This window comes from Gobius niger, assembly GCF_951799975.1.
Source record: "Gobius niger genome assembly, chromosome: 18".
Taxonomy (NCBI): domain Eukaryota; kingdom Metazoa; phylum Chordata; class Actinopteri; order Gobiiformes; family Gobiidae; genus Gobius; species Gobius niger.
In genome coordinates this window covers 3,243,341-3,265,349 of record NC_136869.1, presented here as the reverse complement: position 1 = coordinate 3,265,349, position 22,009 = coordinate 3,243,341, and the positions used below count along the sequence as shown (strand labels likewise).

Genomic DNA, 22,009 nt, shown 5'->3' with positions numbered 1-22,009 from the left:
AATGACAATAAATGTGACAAAAAATGACAAAAAAAATGTGACAAAAAGGCCAAAAAAAATGACAAAAAATATTAAAAAATGACAAAAAATGACTAAAAAAATATGTGACAAAAAGGACAAAAAAATGACTAAAAATATTAAAAAATGACAATAAATGTGACAAAAATGTGACAAAAAATGTATTAAAAAAAGACCAAAAAATGACAAAAAGATTAAAAAATGACAATAAATGTGTTCTGTTGAACCGCCCCGCGTGTTACCTCCACCCCCCAACCCCCGCGGAGGAGGGTACAAACATGTCCGTGGGCTGGCGCCCGGAAGCAGTTAATACCGTGCAGCTGACAGCACGGAGAAGCCGGGTGGGACAAGGAAAGTCGGCTCATTGGCGCAAGCTGCGCGAGCAAAAGACCGGACCAAACCCGAGCCCAAAAGCTGAGCAGGCGCTCTCTAAACAACGGAAGAACAGCCGGTAAGCGACTCACGAAACTGCTCTCAGACCCGTAGTGTGGCTGTGTGTGCGTGGCGTGTGTGCCTGCACTCTGTTGGGCGGAGCTCAAGACAGCAGTACTACCCACACGCGGCGTATGCCACGCCCACGCTATGAATAGTCATGAGGAACGGGAAATGAGATGGACTGTGTATGGACAATGAAATTAGGTCTTTGACTATTGCCTATTGTTATTTTACAACCAGCCAGTTAAATAACTAAACAATTGTATTATATTTGTTGACAAGAGCTAAATCAAATTATAATGATTAGAAAGTAGAATAAGAAATTGAAATAAGTTTAACCACAGATGTGCGACTTATGTTAACAAATACTGGTGGATTTACGTTGTATTTCTGTTCTTTTATTTTGAGGTTTTTCACCTGCCGCTGCTGTTGCTGAAGAGAAATAAAAAGCAACAGAGAAAGGAAAGAGTGAAGTCCTGTCCTTCTTCTTTAGAGACGCACCCTTTCGAGTGGGGAATCTGCACAGCCACAGACAAACACTTGACAAAATGTGACAAAAAATGACCAAAAAAAAGAAAAAAAATGTGACAAAAAATGCCAAAAACTTGATTAAAAAAAGACAAAAAATGACTAAATGTGACTTTTTTTTTTTTTTTTACTTACAAAAAACTACAAAATGAGTTGAAACCCCCCCAAAAAAAGACGGAAAAAAAATCTGATGACCTGAGGAAAACGATCCATTTAGATGAGTTCTGTAGATCTTAGCTTTCAAATGAGGTGTTGCACTACAGGGTTTGGGTAAAGCTAAACTGGAGAAAATGCTCTTGGTTCAGGCGGGAGATAAGATGTTCAGTCTGACCTCCGCCGCCCTCTGGAGGTGTTGTGGGAACGGCGCGGCGGATCGAGCCGAAGCGAAACCCCCGCCGTGGATTCAATCATGTTTTCTCACAAGGACAGAATCCGAAAGCGGCCGAGAGGTCAGACCAGGGGAGACTTCGATCCAGAGAGAAATCCGTCTCCTGCCCACCCTCGTCACGGACAAGGGCGAGAGCGGCGCCTATACGTCCTTTACCGCGGGGCTAAAAATACCTGTCGGGAGAAATAGGTCTTTTCCGGAGCGTAAAAATAAAAGAGCTAAATATAAAAGTGCGGAGTCGGCGAACGGAGACGGCGTCGCTGTGATGAATTATGAAGAGAGAGCGGCGCAGATGTGGAAATGTGGGGGAAAGTAGGTCAGAGCGGAGAGAACGTAAAGTCACAACAACTACGAAGACACTGTCACACTTTTCACTGGCGGAGAGTTAGAAATGAGCCACAAATACAGAGGTTTGGGGAGTTCAAAGACATTCAGAGATTTACTGCCTCGGTTCATGATGGAGATTAAAGAAGAGTCGAACTGGCTTCAACCTCTTAGCCTTAACTGAGTGCATTTTCTCCACTTCAGCTTTACCCAAATCAAAAAGGTTACAGCCAATAGACCAGACCTTCACAACTGATCTAAACGGATCTTTTTTCCTTTCGTTGTGCTGTTTTCATTGCATTTTGCCACTTTTTCAAAGCCTTTTTGTCACTTTTCTGTTGCTTTTTTGTGGCTTTTTATTGCATTTTTTTTTTAAATTATTTGTAATTTTTTTGTCACATTTTTGTCCAGTTTTTGTCATTAAAAAAAGGCAATTTTTTGTCCAGTTTTTGTCTTTTTTTGTTAACCTTTTTGTCCAATTTTTGTCATAAAAAAAGTAATTTTTTGTAAAAAAAATTTGGTCAAATTTTGTCCAGTTTTTGTCAATTCTTTTCCAATTTTTGTCTTTTAATTTTTTTTTTTTACATTTTTGTCCAGTTTTTGTCAAATGTTTAGTACATTTTTTTTGTCTGATTTTTGTCCCATTTTGTCATTTTTGGTTAATTTTTTTGTCCCGTTTTTGTCATAAAAAAAAGTAAATTTTTGGTCCATTTTTTTTTTGGGTCAAATTTTGTCCAGTTTTTTGTGACTTATTTGTCACATTATTATCACTTTTTGTCACGTTTTTGTTGCATTTAAAAAAAAAAAAAGTCACTTTTTTTATCACTTTTTTATTGCATTATCAAAAAAATGTCATTTTATTGCTGTTTTTTGTCACATTTTTTGTCACATTTTTTGTCACTTTTTGTCACATTTTTGTCGCATTTTTGTGACTTTTTTGACACGTTTTTGTCACGTTTTTGTTGTATTTTAAACAAAATTGGTCATTTTTGGTCACATTATTATCACTTTTTTGTCACTTATTTGTAATTTTCTTTGCTGTTTTGCTTTGACTTTTTGACGCTTTTTTGTTCTGTTGTGTTTTTGTTGCTTTTTCATCCTCATTTTTGTCTTGTTTTCGTTACTATTTTTGCCACTTTATTTCTGGAAGCTTTTAGATTTGGGTAAAGCCTGGATAATAACTTGTGTAGGTGGGGGTTAAGAGGTTAAAGACTGACTGAAACAGAAACAGAAAATGTTCCTGAGCTGCAGAACCGCCTCTCGTCTCTTCCTCTATCGGAACATTATGAATCCGAGGCTCATTTCATTCACTTTAACTCGTGTCTGGAAAAGTGCAGTGAGATGTTTTCTCCGCCCTGACCTCGAGTGACCCCTGTCAGAGCGCGAGTCCGTAACGGCGGCGAGTGTCGGCGCTCCTCTGCAGATTCGTGCGTTTGATGGATGGTGTTGTGAGACGGAGATGAACCGCTGGTCTGTGAAGGCTGTGAAGGCTGTGTCAGCGGGACAGATATATGTGCACCATTTACACAGGGGGGCCAATCACGGCACAACACCACCCCCCCGGCCCCCGCACGACCTTTCACCTTTAAGACACACAACGTGAACCATGGCCAACGCCGTGACAGGCTCCGGCAGGATCAGGACGGACTTAAACATCTTACTATTGTTATATTATTAAAGGGGCTGGATGCAAGTTGGCCATTTTATACTCACTACTGCCACCTCAGGTCATACGTGTAACTGCACCTTCTATATTAAGCTCGTGCATGACTTTCTGAGTGACAGTGCAGGATTTTAGATTCAGTTGTGGTGAACATTCTACACTTTAGGACAGTGGTTCTCAACCTTAGGGTCGGGACCCCAAAGGGGGTCGCGAGATGAATTTAGGGGGTCGCCAGATCATGTAGACAAATTATACATACTATTTTTTAGTGTATACTATAATATTTTATTGTCGCATGTGTGTGCTATTTTACCAGAGTGCCATATGTTCGTAATTTGATTAATTTTATTTTAACCATTTGTTTGTTTCTTTGTTTTTTAAGGATTATGTAGGCTAATGTTACAATTTCTCACGGTGTGACCCGGCGGGGGGTCACGAACCCCTTTAACCTCTTACCACCCACCAAAACCAAATGCATTCGCTCCTCTTTGCCATTGTCCTCACTTTTTATTGCACTTTTTCTGACTTTTTTTGTTACTTTATTGATGCATTTTTGTCTCTTTATGATGGATTTTTGTCTTTTTTTCTGCTGGATTTTTGTCTTTTTTTCTGCTGGATTTTTGTCTTTTTTCTGCTGGATTTTTGTCTTTTTTCTGCTGGATTTTTGTCTTTTTTCTGCTGGATTTTTATCTTTTTTCTGCTGGATTTTTAGCTTTTTTTCTGCTGGATTTTTTATCTTTTTTTCTGCTGGATTTTTATCTTTTTTTCTGCTGGATTTTTGTCACCTTTTTGTTGAGTTTTTGTCATTTTTGTCGCTTTTTTTTGTCACTTTTTAGCACAGTTTACATAGTTTACATCCTCATATTCTTTTTTTTTCTTTTTTATCGCTGTTTTGAAGAAGCTTTTATATTTGGAGAAACATGTTCAGGCGGGCGTTAAAAGGTTGAGGAGATTTGATTCACAAACACGTTTTTCTAACTGTAAATATCAGTCCCATTGTCATGTTGATGATTTAAATCAAAAGTCTGCTTTATCTGGCTGCCGTTATCAAACCCTTACATTGGAAAGAGCCAGTCTTTTGAGCGTCTCTTTTAGATGAAGGGATCCCAAAGACTCGGCTCCCTGTAAAGAGCCGTGAATCCCATCACTACATTTCAGACAAACTCTGAAGTCGACAGAGAAACCAAACATACAAAAACCTTCTGCTTCGTGAAACTAACCTCTGTCTGAAAACACAATAAACACGTCGTGCCTGAATCGGTATCGGTTCATTGGGGACACGGCAACAGCTGCGGCGGCGGCAGCGGCGGCGGCGGCGGCGGCGGCGGCGGCGGCGGCGGCGTCTCGAGGGGCCGTCTGACCCGGCGCGTCTCTGCTCGACTCCACGTCCTGCAGCGGAATGAGCTCACGAACACGACCGGAATAAACCGATGAACTCGCATCATTCACGCCCAGACGCCACGCACACGGACGCGGCACACGGGGGGCACGCCGGGTCACACGCCGAGGGCACGCCGGGTCACACGCCGAGGGCACGCCGGGTCACACGCAGAGGGCACGCCTGGTCACACGCCGAGGTCACGCCGGGTCACACGCCGGGTCACACGTAGAGCTGGGTACCGTTCGTTTTTTTCGATACCACTACTTTCACGATACCTGCTTTTCAGTACCGGTGCCTTAACGGTACTTTTTTCGATACCTATGTTATTTTAATTGAGGAACATCAGAAAACAGGAGCAGCAGCGTCGCCTGTAACTTCATGTTTTGAGCAGAATTCCCACTAAAGCCGTGATAAAAAGAGAGAAAGGACATTTTTTTTACCTTCTGAGCTGCAGGAACAGACCAGATCCACATCAGGCACCGTTTTCTTTCAGATAAAACGTTTCTAAACTCACTGAGCTGTTCGACAGTGAAAGCTCCTCACGCGTCAAAGATCTGTTACATAGTGCGAGCGCTTTCTCCTGGATTTTTGTCATTTTTCTGCTGGATTTTTGTCTTTTTTTTGCTGGATTTTTGTCATTTTTCTGCTGGATTTTTGTCTTTTTTCTGTTGGATTTTTGTCATTTTTCTGCTGTTTTTCTGCAGTTTTTCTTTCAGATAAACCTTTCTAAACTCACTGCGCTGTTCGACAGTGAAAGCTCCTCACACGTCACAGATCTGTTACACAGTGAGAGCGCTCACTCTGTCACTGACAATGCACCACAACTGTTCCAAACATGGCTAATGCAGAGTGAGCCTCACCTTTTCCAGAGACAATCTTTGATCCCAAACGCTCCGGTGCAGCTGGAGTTTAAACAACAGCAGTAACTTCAGGTTCTGCGGGGCTAAAGCTAAAGCTAAAGCCGATGTGTTTCTCGTTGTCATACCGTGTTGTCACTGCTTTTCTATTTGTCTAAGAGTCTAGTTTTCCAGAGTGTTGTTGATTTCTGGAGATATTTCTTTTTAATTCAAGCAGTCCTTAAATTTGAAGAGTTTCGTGGTGCTAGGCTAATGCTAGGCTAGTGCATGTCTATGGTAACTAGTAGCCTGCATTAAAAAGAGTCTGACCCGCTCATAACACCAGACTAACCATATAAATGTCTGTGTCCATAGAGTCATTTCAACCATTTTGCATTTAAAATAACTTATATTTGAGCAGCATCAGCTTCATGGTTGTATAAGCTACACGGCGGCGGAGTGATCTGCGAGAAAATAGTCCCTCAAAATGTGATCATTCATGTGATGCAGGTCAGTTATATTCCAAACATGATTCTATCGACACAGACATTTATATGGTTAGTCTGGTGTTATAAGTGATTTGCCTCAGGTGCTCTGTGGAGCGGGTCAGACTGTTTTAATGCAGGCTAGCTGATACCATAGACATGCACTAGCCTTGCATTAGCCTAGCGCCACGAAACTCTTCAAACATAAGAACTGCATGAATTACAAAAAAAATAAAAATCTCCGGAAATCAACAACACTCTGGATAACTAGGAGGCCCTATGTCAAAAAATCCTGAAATATCCCTTAACCTCTTAACTCCCGCCTGAACCAAGAGCATTTTCTCCAGTTCAGCTTTACCCAAATCCCGTAGGCCAGGGTAACACCTCATTTGAAAGCTAAGATCTACAAAACTCATCTAAATGGATCTTTTTCCTCACGTCATCAGATTTTTTTTCCATCTTTTTTTTTTGTAATTTTGTCACATTTTTGTCACTTTTTCTTTCGTTTTTTTGGTCATTTTTTGTCAACTCATTTTGTAACCTTTTGTCATTTTTTTTTATCAATTTTTTGTCGTTTTTTGTCACATTTTTGTCACATTTTTTGGTCCATTTTTTGTCATTTTTGTCACATTTTTTGTCATTTTTTTGTCACTTTTTTGCCAAAGTTTTCTCACTTTTTGTCACATTTCCATCATTGTTTTCGTCTCAGTTCTGTCGCTATTTTCCCACCCTTTTTCCAGAAGCTTTTGGACTGGGGCAAAGCCAAACTGGAGAGAATGTGCTCGGTTCAGGTGGAAGTTAAGGGGTTAATTCTCTAAAATGTGCTAAAACCTCCTCGTCTCCTGTGTCCTGATCTTCATCCCGGTGACATCACGCCCCCTCCTGTGGCGGATCCTCGCTCTCCACTGCAGAGAAACACCAGGCCGTTCTCCCACATCCGCCGGTGAATCCGATTCGCCGCGGAACCGTTCTGAGATGAGTTTAAGACGGACGGGGTTTAAGGTGGAAATGAGAAATCAGAAAGACCTTGGCTGAAAACGCCGCTATCGCCAGAAAGAGCAATAATACGGTTAGTTTTCCTTCATATCACGCGGAGGACAGACGGCTCCGGCCTTTCGAGGATTACTCTTATCTGGAAAAACTACTTTGCCGATGTTTCCAGCTTCTTACTCATTTTCTGCACGCTTTTGTCACCGAGAAGAGGAAAGACTCGAGCAGGGCGGCACAGAAACATGTTTGCAGGACAGTCTTTGAGCGAGGATCGAGTTTCCCAGTTTTCATAGGGAGTTTTTAACCCCTTAACTCCCACCTGAACAAAGCACATTTTCTCCAGTTTGGCTTTACCCCAGTCCAAAAGCTTCTGGAAAAAAGGTGAGGAAATAGCGACAGAACTGAGACGAAAACAATGATGGAAATGTGACAAAGAAGTGAGAAAACATTGACAAAAAAGTGACGAAAAATTGATGAAAAAGTGTCAAAAATGTCACAAAAATGTCACAAAAATGGTACAAGAAATTGACAAATATTTAAGAAAAAATGACAAAAATGTGACAAAAATTTGATGAAAAATTGACAAAAAAATGACAAAAATGTGACAAAAAAATGACAAAAATGTGACAAAAAAATGACAAAAAAATGACAAAAAATGTGACAAAAAAATGACAAAAATGTGACAAAAAATTAGCCTGGCTAACACCAGACTAAAATCACAAGTGATATTTAGTCTGGGGACCACCAATTCATTTTCTCGTAGGAGAGGTGTGGTTTACGATCGTCCATACTCGTTTATTGGGCGATACGAAAAAAAAAAAAAAAAGTCTCTTGCGTCTGCACGTAGCCCCAGCCAATCATATCATCGTATGAGATGACGTATGACGTACCCGCTGTAAACTTTTGAGCTAAATTATTTAGAACAAGGTCTAAAGCTTGATCAAAAAATACCATCGTGTCTGCTGCTGTCATGTTGGATCCGTAAATAAACTTTTTTTTTAATTATCCGTAAATAAACTACAAGCTTCCATATATCGAATAGCGCGTCATCGTCTTGCCGTCCCTCCTCGCTCTGTGATTGGTTCCCAAATCCACCGGAGATTTGGCCATGGTCCCCAGGCTGTTGTGCAGTTCGAAATAATTCGAGCGCACACAGCAGCCTGGTGTTAGCCAGGTTAACAAAAAATAACAAAAAAATGACAATTTGATGAAAAAATGACAAATGTGACAAATGTTACAAAAAAAAATACAAAAATGTGATACAAATTTGACAAAAAAAAATACAAAAAAATGACAAAAAATGACAAAAATGTGAAAAATATGTGATTAAAAAAATGACAAAAAAGTTACAAAAATGAGTTTAATATCCAACAAAAATATGATGGGAAAAAAATCTGATGACGTGAGGAAAAAGATCCTCTCGGTTCAGGCGGGAGTTAAGAGGTTAATATTCCAGTTTCCCGGTAATGACAGACCTGGATTCTCCGTCTGGGATTCTCCGACAGTAACCGAGATAAACAACACGTATTCTCTATTTCCTGGTTACTGTATGTCATAACAACGCCGCCCAAGAAGTGACTTCCTGTTTCGATCCCGCACGCCAAAATAAAAGCACCGTCTTATTCATTAGTTCAACTTTCTTCCTGCCTCATCAGATTTTTTTTCTATCATTTTTTCATTTTTTTGTTGGGTATTCAACTCATTTTTGTAACTTTTTTTGTCATATTTTTTGTCATTTTTTCGTCAATTTTTTATCAAATTTTTGTCATTTTTTGTCACATTTTGTCATTTTTTCGTGCATTTTTTGTCATTTTTTCGTCAATTTTTTAAATATTTTTGTCATTTTTTTGTCATTTTTTCTTCAATTTTGTGTCAATTTCTTGTGACATTCTTGCCACTTTTTCATCAATTTTTTGTCACTTTTTTTGTTTTCGTCTCAGTTTTGTTGCTATTTTCTCCCCTTTTTTCCAGAAGCTTTTGGACTGGGGTAAAGCCAAACTAGAGAAAATGTGCTTGGTTCAGGTGGGAGGTAAGGGGTTAATAAGAAACACACAGTAACATGATGCTAACGTGAGTCCAGTCGTGACTAGAAGTCGGCCGATATATCGGGCCAATATTTGGGGATTTTACAGTATGGGCCAATCTAGCGGCGATAAAAGCTGATATTTCCGGGACCGAAAGCGATAGAGACTTCCTTTTTTGTATTGGAAAGAGTGAAGTCAGGGCTTTAAAACTCCCACAACTTCCCAGGCCTCAAGGGAACTGAGAAACACCGCGATGAAAACTGGTTAGCTACAAGTTTGTTAACCTCTTAACTCCCACCTGAACGGAACCCATTTTATCTAGTTAGCTTTACCCCAATCAAAAAGCTTCTTCGGAAAAAAGCACCAAAACTGCTACAAAATATGAAAAGAAAACAAGGATGTGAACGCAACAAAAAAGTGACAAAAAGTCAACAAAAATTCAACCAAAAAGTGACAAAAATTCAACCAAAATTCAACCAAAAAGTGACAAAAATTCAACAAAAAAGTGACAAAAATTCAACCAAAAAGTGACAAAAATTCAACAAAAATGTGACAAAAATTCAACAAAAATGTGACAAAAATTCAACCAAAAAGTGACAAAAATTCAACAAAAAAGTGACAAAAATTCAACCAAAAAGTGACAAAAATTCAACAAAAAAGTGACAAAAATTCAACAAAAAAGTGACAAAAATTCAACAAAAATGTGACAAAAATTCAACCAAAAAATGACAAAAATTCAACAAAAATGTGACAAAAATTCAACAAAAAATGTGACAAAAACTCAATTTTTTTTTAAAAAAAGACAAAAATTCAACAAAAATGTGACAAAAATTCAACAAAAATGTAACCAAAAAAGTGACAAAAAGTCAACAAAAATTCAACCAAAAAGTGACAAAAATTCAACCAAAATTCAACCAAAAAGTGACAAAAATTCAACCAAAAAGTGACAAAAATTCAACAAAAATGTGACAAAAATTCAACAAAAATGTGACAAAAATTCAACCAAAAAGTGACAAAAATTCAACAAAAAAGTGACAAAAATTCAACCAAAAAGTGACAAAAATTCAACAAAAAAGTGACAAAAATTCAACAAAAAAGTGACAAAAATTCAACAAAAATGTGACAAAAATTCAACCAAAAAATGACAAAAATTCAACAAAAATGTGACAAAAATTCAACAAAAAATGTGACAAAAACTAAATTTTTTTTTAAAAAAAGACAAAAATTCAACAAAAATGTGACAAAAATTCAACAAAAATGTAACCAAAAAAGTGACAAAAATTCAACCAAAATTCAACCAAAAAGTGACAAAAATTCAACAAAAAGTGACAAAAACTCAAAAAGTGACAAAAATTCAACAAAAAATGTGACAAAAATTCTACAAAAAGTGACAAAAACTCAATTTAAAAAGACTAAAATTCAATAAAAATGTGACCAAAATGAGGCGTTACACAGGCCTATATGGTTTAGGCGGGTGGTAAGAGGTTAAACACAAGTTTCACTAAACAGTCAATATAGACATGTCATTTTGAGGCACAGAACATGGAGAATTCAATCACTGAGTAAGTTTTAACCTCCACAATTGTATTTTTGCTTGCCGCACAAACTGCCACAGCTAGCAACAATATGCTAATGCTAATGACAACTAATCAAAGCTGGGACAGAAACTATGATTGCACCACCTAAAGTAATAAAATAAAATCGGCCACCGCTGGAGTTGCCAAGTATTTATGTTTTTACAGGATTATAGACGAGATATTTGGAAAAATCTGCCAAAAATATCGGTTCAAAATATTGCGGAGACAAGACTCTGCAACATTTGTTTTAATCCTTAAATTCTAGCCGTTTTCCAGCAGCCTCTTCTCTCACATGGATCTGTTTCGGCCGCAGTGATGACAAACAGTTGCTGTAAATGAGTGTGATTGGAGTGGACTTTGTGACCCACTGTTCCACTGTGTGAGTGAACAGCTTATCAGCAAAGCACATTTGCTTTCACTGATTCTACTCTGTCATTGTTGCTGCTAAACTGTGTTTTGTTGTTTTAAACGACAGTGACGAGCTCAGTGTCTCAGTGTCATGTTTTACTCAGGCTGTAAGATGGACTTCCTGTTTAACCTCTTAACTCCCGCCTTTTTCCTTACGCCATCGGATTTTTTTTCCACAATTTTTTTGTTAGGTATTCAACTCATTTTTGTACGTTTTTTGTCAAAACATTTTTATCACATTTTTGTAATTTTTTTGTCACATTTTTGTAATTTTTTTGTCACATTTTTGTAATTTTTTTTGTCATTTTTGTCACATTTTTGTCACTTTTTTGTAATTTTTTTTTGTTATTTTTTTGTATTTTTTTGTATGTTTTTTGTCACATTTTTGTCATTTTTTCGTCCATTTTTTATCTAATTTTTGTCATTTTTTGTCAATTTGTCACATTTTTGTCACATTTTTGTCACATTTTTGTCAATTTTTGTCACATTTTTGTCCATTTTTTTGTCCATTTTTTGTCATTTTTTTGTCATTTTTTAATCCATTTTTATCTATTTTTTTTCACTTGTCACATTTTTGACATTTTTTGTCACATTTGACATTTTTTGGTCATTTTTTCATCCATTTTTTATCAAATTTTTTAGTTGAATTTTTATCGAATTTTTAATCAAATTTTTATCCATTTTTTGTCACATTTTTGTAATTTTTTGTCACATTTTTTGTCATTTTTTCGTCATTTTTTTTAATTTTTTTTTATTTTTTTGTCATTTTTTTGTGTTTTTTTTGTCACATTTTTGTGATTTTTTGTCACATTTTTGAGTCATTTTTTCATCCATTTTTTATCACATTTTTTATCGAATTTTTATTGAATTTTTAATCAAATTTTTGTCCATTTTTTGTCACATTTTTGTCATTTTTGGTCATTTTTGGTCCTTTTTGGTCATTTTTTCGTCAATTTTTTATCGAATAGTTGTTTTTGTCACATTTTTTGTCATTTTTTTGTCACATTTTTGTCAAAATTGTATCACATTTTTGTCACATTTTTGTATTTTTTTGTCACATTTTTGTCATTTTTTCATCCATTTTTTGTCAATTTCTTGTGACATTTTTGTGACATTTTTGCCACTTTTTCATCAATTTTTCGTCACTTTTTTGCCAATGTTTTCTCACTTTTTTGTCACATTTCCATCATTATTTTTCTTTTGGACTGGGGTAAAGCCAAACTAGAGGAAATGTGTTCGGTTCAGGTGGGAGTTAAGGATTAAACATGTTGTTTTAAAGCCTCTCGGTTTGGGCTGAAACAGGAAGTGGTGAAGGCTACTGCAGAAGCAAACAGGAAGTCACTCTGTTAACAATGTTTACCCTTTTGCTAATGACGCCCACACACATAAGGAGAATGTCACGATGGAAAGTTAAAAGGAATATACATAAGAAAAGGCTACAATCCACAAACAGAGGACTCTAAACATCCAACAATACAAACCTTCACCCACTGCTCTCCTTCTAACACGTCAGCGCTGAGAGGAAATGTCCTCTTCCTCCTGATCTCTGCCTCTGACTGCAGCCGGAGCGGGAAAGTCATCACTGAAGCACTTACCGCTCTGTCCAATGTAGCGCTTCTATTTTCGAGGTCGTTTTGCAAACAAACAGCGCGGCCTTGGCTGTAATAACCTCCAGGAAAACCATGTCTCTGTTTCTGCCTCGACCGCGGTGCTACAGCTAGACTCTGATGACGACCGGGAAACAAATTATGTTCTGCAATAAAACACTTGTCTGTGCTTTTACTTTTAAAAGGGCCGCCTTGTTATTTGCATTTTTGTTGCACCCGTATTAAAGGAACGGGCCGATGTTTTTCTAGACTGAGACATGTTCTTACCTGAGCCTAGACCTGTCTGGTCTTTGTGCCCGTGGAAGAGCTTGGAAGCTTCTAACGCATCAACTCGTCTAAGCTCAGGTAAGAACATGTCTCAGTACTAAAAAACGGTGGCCTGTTCCTTTAACCGGAGTTTAATTGCAACTAGATATTTTTAATCATATTTATTTATGATATTTTGTTAAAGAAAAGGCCAAATGAGAAAAGCGTGTGATATTTTGATAACTTGTGTTGTTATGTGTCATGTACTTTGCCTTTAACGTCTTTGAGTCACAGGGAGAGATCAGGAGAGCAAAGCACAGACCGGTTGAACAGGAAGTGCAGACGTATTGTAAGTGTTTACAGATTTCAACAGCACAGACTCAACTCTGTCCTCCAGAGTGTGAACTCTCTCTGAGCGGATCTACAGCCTGAAACTACAGACGGGAGCGGAGAGGAGACCAGAAACATGGCAGAGTCCTCTCTGGAGTCTTTCCTGACGTGTTCAGTGTGTGTGGACATTGTGACTGAGCCGGTGTCTCTGAGCTGTCACCACAGCTTCTGCAAACGCTGCCTCACGGAGCACTGGGCCCGACAGCCGAGCAGGCCCTGCCCCGTCTGCAGGAGGAGGTCTTCAAAGGAGGCTTTAGACGTCAACTTTGCTCTAAAAGAGCTGAGCGTCTCCTTCAGACAGAAGCTCCAGCTGTCAGCCCAAACACAGGACCGGCCCACACAGGACCGGCCCACACAGGACCGGCCCACACAGGACCAGCCCACACAGGAGCCTCCTGCACAGGGAGCGTCAGAGCCGCCCTCAGTCCAGACCCAGAGGCAGTGGTCCGTGTGCCCCTCTCACCCGCAGGTGCCCCCTCTCTTCTGCCTGGACGACTGGCGCCCGCTCTGTCCGCTCTGTGAGTTCTCTCTGCACCCACAGCACACGGTGGTGAGTGGAGAGGAGGCGCAGAGGAGGCTGAAGGAGCTGATCTCCTCACAGCTGCAGGCTCTGACTGAGGAGAAACATCAGTGTGAGGAGCTACAGCAGAGCTATGAGGAGATACAGCTCTACGCAGAGAAACAGGCGGGAGACTGCGAGCGCCACATCAGGGCGGGGTTCTCTCGGCTGCACCAGTTCCTTCAGGAGGAGGAGCAGAGGGCCTTATCCGCTCTGAGAGAGGAGCAGCTCCGACAGAAGAAGAACATCAGCCCAGAGCTGGAGAAGCTCCGGGAGAAGCTGAGCTCTGTGGACAAGATCATCCAGGAGCTGCAGCAGCAGCTGGAGACACACACCTACAGGCCCCGACAGGAGAGCGCCCCGCCCCGCCCACGGCCCAAAGCAGGACTGCTCCTGGACCAGGCCAAAGTCCTGGGAAACCTGGGCTTCAGGGTCTGGACCCGGATGAAGAGACTGGTCAAACATCAACCTGTCGTTTTGGATCCAAACACTGCACATCCAGTTCTCAGTCTGTCTGACGACCTGAGCTCAGTGAGAAACACAGAGACTCTGAATAAAGAACTCCCTGAGGTCCCAGAGCGGTTCAGTGAATGTCACATAGTCCTGGGCTCTGTGGGCTACAGCTCTGGGACTCACCAGTGGGACGTGGAGGTGGGAGACCATCCTGGATGGATCATAGGAGTCGCCAAAGAGTCGATTGAGAGGAAAGAAAAGAGTTTTACTTCACTTGTAACTGGATTATTGCGTTTTGGTTACTTTAAAGGACAATACAATAACGGCATTAAAGAGGTGAAAGTGAAAAAGTCTCCAGAGAAGATCCGAGTGAAGCTGGACTTTAACACAGGAACTCTGTCCTTCTCTGACGCTGATCACATGACCCCCCTGTGCTCTATCACTGTGCCCAAAGGAACATCCACCGACAAACTCTTTCCTTTCTTCTCAGTGGGATCTGCAGGTGGCGCTAAAACCAAAGAACTGAAGATCTGTGAGGTTCAGAGTGAAGACAGTTGGTCCATGGATTATCCTCCTATTTTTTGAATGTGCCTTTTTATTTTTATTTTTTTTATTTTTTTGGACATTTCTTATTAAGAGGAGAATTTAGGTGGAAAGATGATATTCACGCAATTATTAAAAACAAAAAGTTCTTTTCTCTCACTGCTGCTTTAACATCTGTTTCTTGATAATAAATCTGGGACTGGGTTCAGACACAGAAACATCAGCTGCAGAGCAAAGGTTTAAACGCTCTGTTCATGATTATTGTACAGAAAGTCTGTTCTTCAGTGTCATTTTATTGAACATTGTGTCATTTCTGCTTCATGTCGACCAGGACTCTGTAATCATCAAATTTATCTGAATATTAAATCTATGGTCAATCTAATTTATGGGTCTTTTTTAATGAACAACATTGGAGTTTGGATTTTGAAGAATAAAATGGACTGAAATTTAAAAAACAAAAAAAAACAAAAAAAAAACACACCAATTGTTCCTTTTTTCTGGGTTCATTGGCTGGACACATAGCATGGAGATTGGTGGAAGATGAATGGTAAAACTGTGAACAAGAGACAGAGAATATATGAGCTGATATGTCAACAACATGTATAAACACAGCATTTTACTGGTATAAAATATTGTGATCTCTAAAAATATTGTGGCCTATAGCCCCTTAATATAGGAGAGAGTGTGGTAAGATGAGCCACTTATTGCTTTGGTGGTGGTTGTGTAAAAACAGTAAACAATAGATGCAAAATTATACTACTTATACACATTTTGGGATATTTTCTATTCTTTTGCATCTTCAAAAATCATCTGAAGTATATGGTTTTTAAGCTATTGGTGGGGTGGGGTAAGTTGAACCAGATCTTGGGGTATGTTGAACCACCAGATTTAAAGGTGAAATTAATACTAAACATCATGAAGTCTGATTTGTTTGCTATTCAGTGTTTCCCATTAGCAATTTTATTCCAAAAACATATTAAAACAAATCTTTTTCATGTGCTCCTTCTACAAATTTTGACATTTTGCCTCTAAAATCTAATTTTAATTTGCTTGTTTCTACTACACCCAGAACCACTAATAAACAATGCAAACACTGTAGAATTGTACATAAAAGTTTTCTGTAATTTGTCATTCATTGTTTCTTATGGAGCAGAGGCGTTTTTGGGTCAATTTACCCCATTATTTCTTCTTTGAGAACACCAAGAGAGCTGTGTTTATTTCAGAAGGAATCTTCCAAAAGTATTATTCTGCTTTTATACCTAATTTAATGAGCAACCAACATCAGGAAAGACATCAGAAAAAATGACCTGTAAATATAAGGGTGGCTCATCTTACCCCACTCTCCCCTACACAGATAGGCCCAAACGGAATCAGAAGCTAACATGCTAACGCTAGCCGCGAGCTGACGGCTAATTAGCGTCAATGCTAACGTCTGATAAAACGTATATTGTGGGGGAAATGACTCGTCTGAAAGTGACAAAATACTCTTGACAGTTAGTACTAAATATACCCTTGTACAAAAGACACAGCTAAGCAGGTACAGAAGTGGGTTTAACTGTTTTTCACTTCTCTCGAGAGACAGGAAGTGGCTAACGGCAGCACTTCCTATGGGATGTAAAAATAAAACAGACCATGCAAAAGTATTACTAATAAACAATAAAGGTTGTAAGAACTGATTAACACCAAATAAATATCTGGGAGAACTCATAAGGAGCCAGAACTGTATTTATGTTACGTTTAAAGACGCTGATACTGGTAAAAGTCAAATTTATTTGCTTTTAATGATTTTATTTTGACAGTGACCCATTTCCTCTTTGTCACTTTTACTTCAGTTCAGTTTGTCCCACGTTAATCAAAGCTCATCCTTATGTTTAACAAAGTGTTGATGTTGTATTTTATGATGTTTATACAGTAATGTGAGGGAATATGTCTGATAGAAACCAGCTGATTATCCGTTATAAACATGAATCTTAATAAAATAATTCAAATAAACAGTCTTTTTACTTGTTGAACTGGTTCAGGTTTGACGTCACACAAACAGCTGAACGCTTCACTGTTGATATTTTTAGTGTGTAATTATCCGCCCATAAAAGGGTGGAGCGTAAAAATGTTGTAGTCAAGCCAAACAAATGTCATATTCCTTCTATTGTTGATGAAAATAATGATAAAAAAGTGACAAAAAAAACAATTAAAAAAAGATTTAAAAAAAAAATGACAACACGAGGAAAAAGATCTGTTTAGATGAGTTTTGAGACGTTACACTGGCCTTTTAGATTTGGGTAAAGCTGGACTGCGCTTGGTTAAGGCAGGGATTAAGAGGTTAAATATTGTGATTCATTGCGATATTTAACCAAACCGTTTCAACACAGAACGCTCCATTCAATTTAAACAAACTTGTGGTTATAATTCACATCTTTGCCCCCATGGCGGCGAATAAACAAGCAGCAGCTCTTCTCCCTTCGTACAGCTGCGTTTTAGTCTCTTTCTACAAACTCCATTTGCTGCTTCTGTGTTCCACATTGTTTTACAGCATTTGTACGTCTTTAGCCCGATTCGTATGGAATAGATTGACCTCGGAAATGCTTTTCTTTTACATCCATTTTAAAAGTATAAAAGAGAAAATCTATGACGTTACACAGGAGTTTACTTTGATGTCGTTCAAAGTGGCTATCAGACTAGCATAATACCCGGTAGTGGATAGCTACCGGTAAGAGCGAGAGGGGCACGCTATATGAGGTTGCTGCAGGTATGTGTATCGTTTTATGCTTTAATTATACACCAGTCTTCTACACTGAAATGTAAATATGTTGGGGGATCGTGGGTCGTCGCACGGGAGTGTTTGACGGTGCTTTAATCTGCGGTATTGGTAAGTCGCGTATGTGTAGCTTTTCGTAGCCTAGCCGCTGCATTTGTTTGAATGGAGCGCTTAGCATTTACGTATATACCCGTTTTCCCCGAATACAGCTAACCAAGTGAAATGGTATCACTGTAACCCATCGTCCCATTGTTTCTGATTATTTTACCATGAATGTAATGCTGCTACTTTGGCATATGGTTAATGTTTTGATGTGTGCACTTTACGAGGCAGTCCAGTCAACCACTGTGTCTGCTATGCACCTTATTTATGGAGGCTGTGTTAGTATTTGAATGTATTCATTTGTGTGCGCTAGAAACTTAAAGAGGGGGTATTATGCTTTTTTCAATCACATAGCACCAGTCTATATCACACTACAATGATGACCAAACCTTCTGTTGGTCTGTAAATGCAGTAAATTAGAATAACTGCCTTGTATAAAATTGCTCTCTCAAAATGGCTGTAGTGAATGTCTTGAAATAGGCCTCTGTCTCTTTAAGAACCTCTGACCCTTTCCGACACGCCCCCTCCACACGCTGTCTGTGCATCAGTGGGGAGGGGGTTCTGCTGAGGAGCAGTGGTTGGTTACTCGGCTGGTGACGAAAGCTCGGAGGCGTCTCCAGGAGGTGGGGGCGTTCCTAGGAGGACTCAGGCAAACCTATCCCTAAAATGGCCGCCATCAGAGTTTTTACAGATTACTCAAAAATACGTGAATGTGCCAAGGCAACACTTCAGGCATGTTTTTAATGAGGGAATGACATAATAACATGATGTAAAGCACAGAGCCTGTTTAAAGCGTTAGGCCTGGATCCAAACCAACCGAATGAACTGAACTGAATTCACCCGACCTGGTAGGACGCCCCTCAGCAGCCGCCCTCGCTGTTTTGTTAATTTGTCCCCACCTATGCAGCACGTTCATCGCGGTCCTTTGTGAACAGTCACCTGCCCGTCCCTTCACTAAAACCCCTGGATCTTGCCACCCCAACGTGGAAGTTGTGGGGCCGTTTGAACTTTTAAACCTGTGTTGCGCTTTAACCATCGTTGGTAGAAAGGAAGGACTCTCACCTTGTAAATATTGTGTTGAACTTTCTATTAACTACGAGCGGTGAAATGTGTGAGTGGCCATTCGAATTTACCTGTTAAATGTTTACTACAATATACTCTGGCACCACTTAAACTTACGCTCCGTTTTCAGTCTCCATTACTCTCCATTCCTAGAGCCGGACATAGCTCTTCTGATCAGCCCAGTCTCATATTATTTAGCACTCGTACCGTCAATAGAATAACATATTACATATTCCTATAGCTCCAAACAGGAGTGAAGTTTGAAGCGACCACGCTCTTCCACGGGCACAAAGAACAGACAGGTACGGATCAACTCCTCTAAACTCAGGTAAGAACATATCAGTCTGGAAACACGGTGAACTATTAATTATTAACTATTAAGTGTCATTTTATTGAACATTGTGTCATTTCTACTTCATGTCGATCTCTGTAATCATCAAATTAATCTGAATATTAAATGGTGAATCTCACTTATGGGTCTTTGTTAACAAACAGCATTGTTGGAGTTTGGATTTTGAAGAATAAAATGGATTTAAATGTCTCTGCAGTGGAAAGTGTTCATTTGTTGTTCAACTTGAGCTTCATTTTGACACATTTAAAGGGTGGAGCGTAATTTTTTTTAAATCTTAATGATAATAACAATAGTAATGTCGTATATTTGCTGTCTATAAGATGTTGCTCGTTGCACAAATACACATTAGTGTAGTTGTTGTTCTAGTTGTCTTGTTAAGTGTAATGTACTTTGCCTTTAACGTCTTTGAGTCACGGGGAGAGATCAGGAGAGCAAAGGTTGCACAGACAGAGGAAGTTTGAACAGGAAGTGCAGACATATTCAGAGATTTCAACAGCACAGACTCAACTCTGTCCTCCAGAGTGTGAACTCTCTCTGAGCGGATCTACAGCCTGAAACTACAGACCGGAGCGGAGAGGAGCACAGAAACATGGCAGAGTCCTCTCTGGAGTCTTTCCTGACGTGTTCAGTTTGTCTGGACATTGTGACTGAGCCGGTGTCTCTGAGCTGTCACCACAGCTTCTGCAAACGCTGCCTCACGGAGCACTGGGCCCGACAGCCGAGCAGGCCCTGCCCCGTCTGCAGGAGGAGGTCTTCAAAGGAGGCTTTAGACGTCAACTTTGCTCTTAAAGAGCTGAGCATCTCCTTCAGACAGAAGCTCCAGCTGTCAGCCCAAACACAGGACCGGCCCACACAGGACCGGCCCACACAGGAGCCTCCTGCACAGGGAGCGTCAGAGCCGCCCTCAGCCCAGACCCAGAGGCAGTGGTCCGTGTGCCCCTCTCACCCGCAGGTGCCCCCTCGCTTCTGCCTGGACGACTTGCGCCCGCTCTGTCCGCTCTGTGAGTTCTCTCTGCACCCACAGCACACGGTGGTGAGTGGAGAGGAGGCGCAGAGGAGGCTGAAGGAGCTGATCTCCTCACAGCTGCAGGCTCTGACTGAGGAGAAACATCAGTGTGAGGAGCTACAGCAGAGCTATGAGGAGATACAGCTCTACGTAGAGAAACAGGCGGGAGACTGCGAGCGCCACATCAGGGCGGGGTTCTCTCGGCTGCACCGGTTCCTTCAGGAGGAGGAGCAGAGGGCCTTATCCGCTCTGAGAGAGGAGCAGCTCCGACAGAAGAAGAACATCAGCCCAGAGCTGGAGAAGCTCCGGGAGAAGCTGAGCTCTGTGGACAAGATCATCCAGGAGCTGCAGCAGCAGCTGGAGACACACACCTACAGGCCCCGACAGGAGAGCACCCCGCCCCGCCCACGGCCCAAAGCAGGACTGCTCCTGGACCAGGCCAAAGTCCTGGGAAACCTGGGCTTCAGGGTCTGGACCCGGATGAAGAGACTGGTCAAACATCAACCTGTCGTTTTAGATCCAAACACTGCAAGTCCAGAACTCTGTCTGTCTGACGACCTGAGCTCAGTGAGAAGGACAGAGACTCGGAATAAAGAACTCCCTGAGGTCCCAGAGCGGTTCAGTCCCTGGGCCATGGTGCTGGGCTCTGTGGGCTACAGCTCTGGGACTCACCAGTGGGACGTGGAGGTGAGGGACCACCCTGACTGGGCCATAGGAGTCGCCAAAGAGTCGATCGAGAGGAAAGAAAAGAGTCAAGCTTCAGTTGTAAAGGGATTATTGTATTTTGGTTACTTTAAAGGAAAATACCATAGCGGCTCTAAACTTGTGAAAGTGAAGAAGTCTCCAGAGAAGATCCGAGTGAAGCTGGACTTTAACAAAGGAACTCTGTCCTTCTCTGACGCTGATCACATGACCCCCCTGTGCTCTATCACTGTGCCCAAAGGAACATCCACCGACAAACTCTTTCCTCACTTCTCTGTGGGACGTGCAGGTGGCGCTAAAACCAAAGAACTGAAGATCTGTGAGGTTCAAAGTGAAGACAGTTGGTCCATGGATTATCCACTTTCATTTTGAATGTGACTTTTAGTTGTTATTCTTTTTGGACATTTTTCAGTGAAAGGAGGATTTGTGTGGAAAGATGGTATTTGAGTAATTACTAAAAACAATCGTTCTTTTCTCTCTCTGCGGCTTTAACATCAGTTTCTTGATAATAAATCTGGGACTGGGTTCAGACACAGAAACATCAGCTGCAGAGCAAAGGTTTAAACGCTCTGTTCATGATTATTGTACAGAAAGTCTGTTCTTAAGTGTCATTTTATTGAACATTGCTCATCCTGATGTTTGTCAAAGTGTTGATGTTGTATTTTATGATGTTTATACAGTAATGTGAGGGAATATGTCTGATAGAAACCAGCTGTTTATCTGAAATAAACATGAATCTTAATAAAATAAATTCTAATAAACAGTCTTTTTACTTGTTGAACTGGTTCAGGTTTGACGTCACACAAACAGCTGAACGCTTCACTGTTGATATTTTTAGTGTGGAATTATCCGCCCATAAAAGGGTGGAGCGCAAAGATGTGATAATCTTATCTTAATAAGAGATAATAAGAGACGCAGAGGTCGTATGTCGGACCGTGTCTAACCCTCTTATCCTCCGCCTTAAACAAGCACCAGTTCGACTTCACCCAAATCTTGAAAAAAGCATCAAAATGGGGACAAAAGCAAAACGTAAATGAGGATTGAAAACAGAGAGAGAAAGAAACAAAAACGCAGCAAAACAGTTGACAAAGTTTGTCATTTTTTCGTTGAATTTTTGTCACATTTTTTTGTAGAATTTTTGTCACTTTTTGGTTGAATTTTTGTCACAAAGTACG

At 40.3% G+C, this 22,009-nt stretch overlaps 2 protein-coding genes across 2 annotated transcripts; both read left to right on the top strand.

The window, feature by feature from the left end:
* Positions 1-13,376: 13,376 nt before the first annotated feature.
* On the top strand, positions 13,377-15,164 carry LOC306977792 (zinc-binding protein A33-like; the record flags this gene model as incomplete). Its single annotated transcript, XM_079576234.1, has 1 exon — positions 13,377-15,164. The coding sequence occupies one exon, from the start codon at positions 13,377-13,379 to the stop codon at positions 14,895-14,897; it is 1,521 nt and encodes a 506-aa protein (XP_079432360.1). The 3' UTR covers positions 14,898-15,164.
* A 4,454-nt stretch (positions 15,165-19,618) lies between these two features.
* Positions 19,619-21,206, top strand: LOC306977791 (E3 ubiquitin-protein ligase TRIM11-like; the record flags this gene model as incomplete). Its single annotated transcript, XM_079576233.1, has 1 exon — positions 19,619-21,206. The coding sequence occupies exon 1, from the start codon at positions 19,716-19,718 to the stop codon at positions 21,204-21,206; it is 1,491 nt and encodes a 496-aa protein (XP_079432359.1). The 5' UTR covers positions 19,619-19,715.
* Positions 21,207-22,009: the final 803 nt, after the last annotated feature.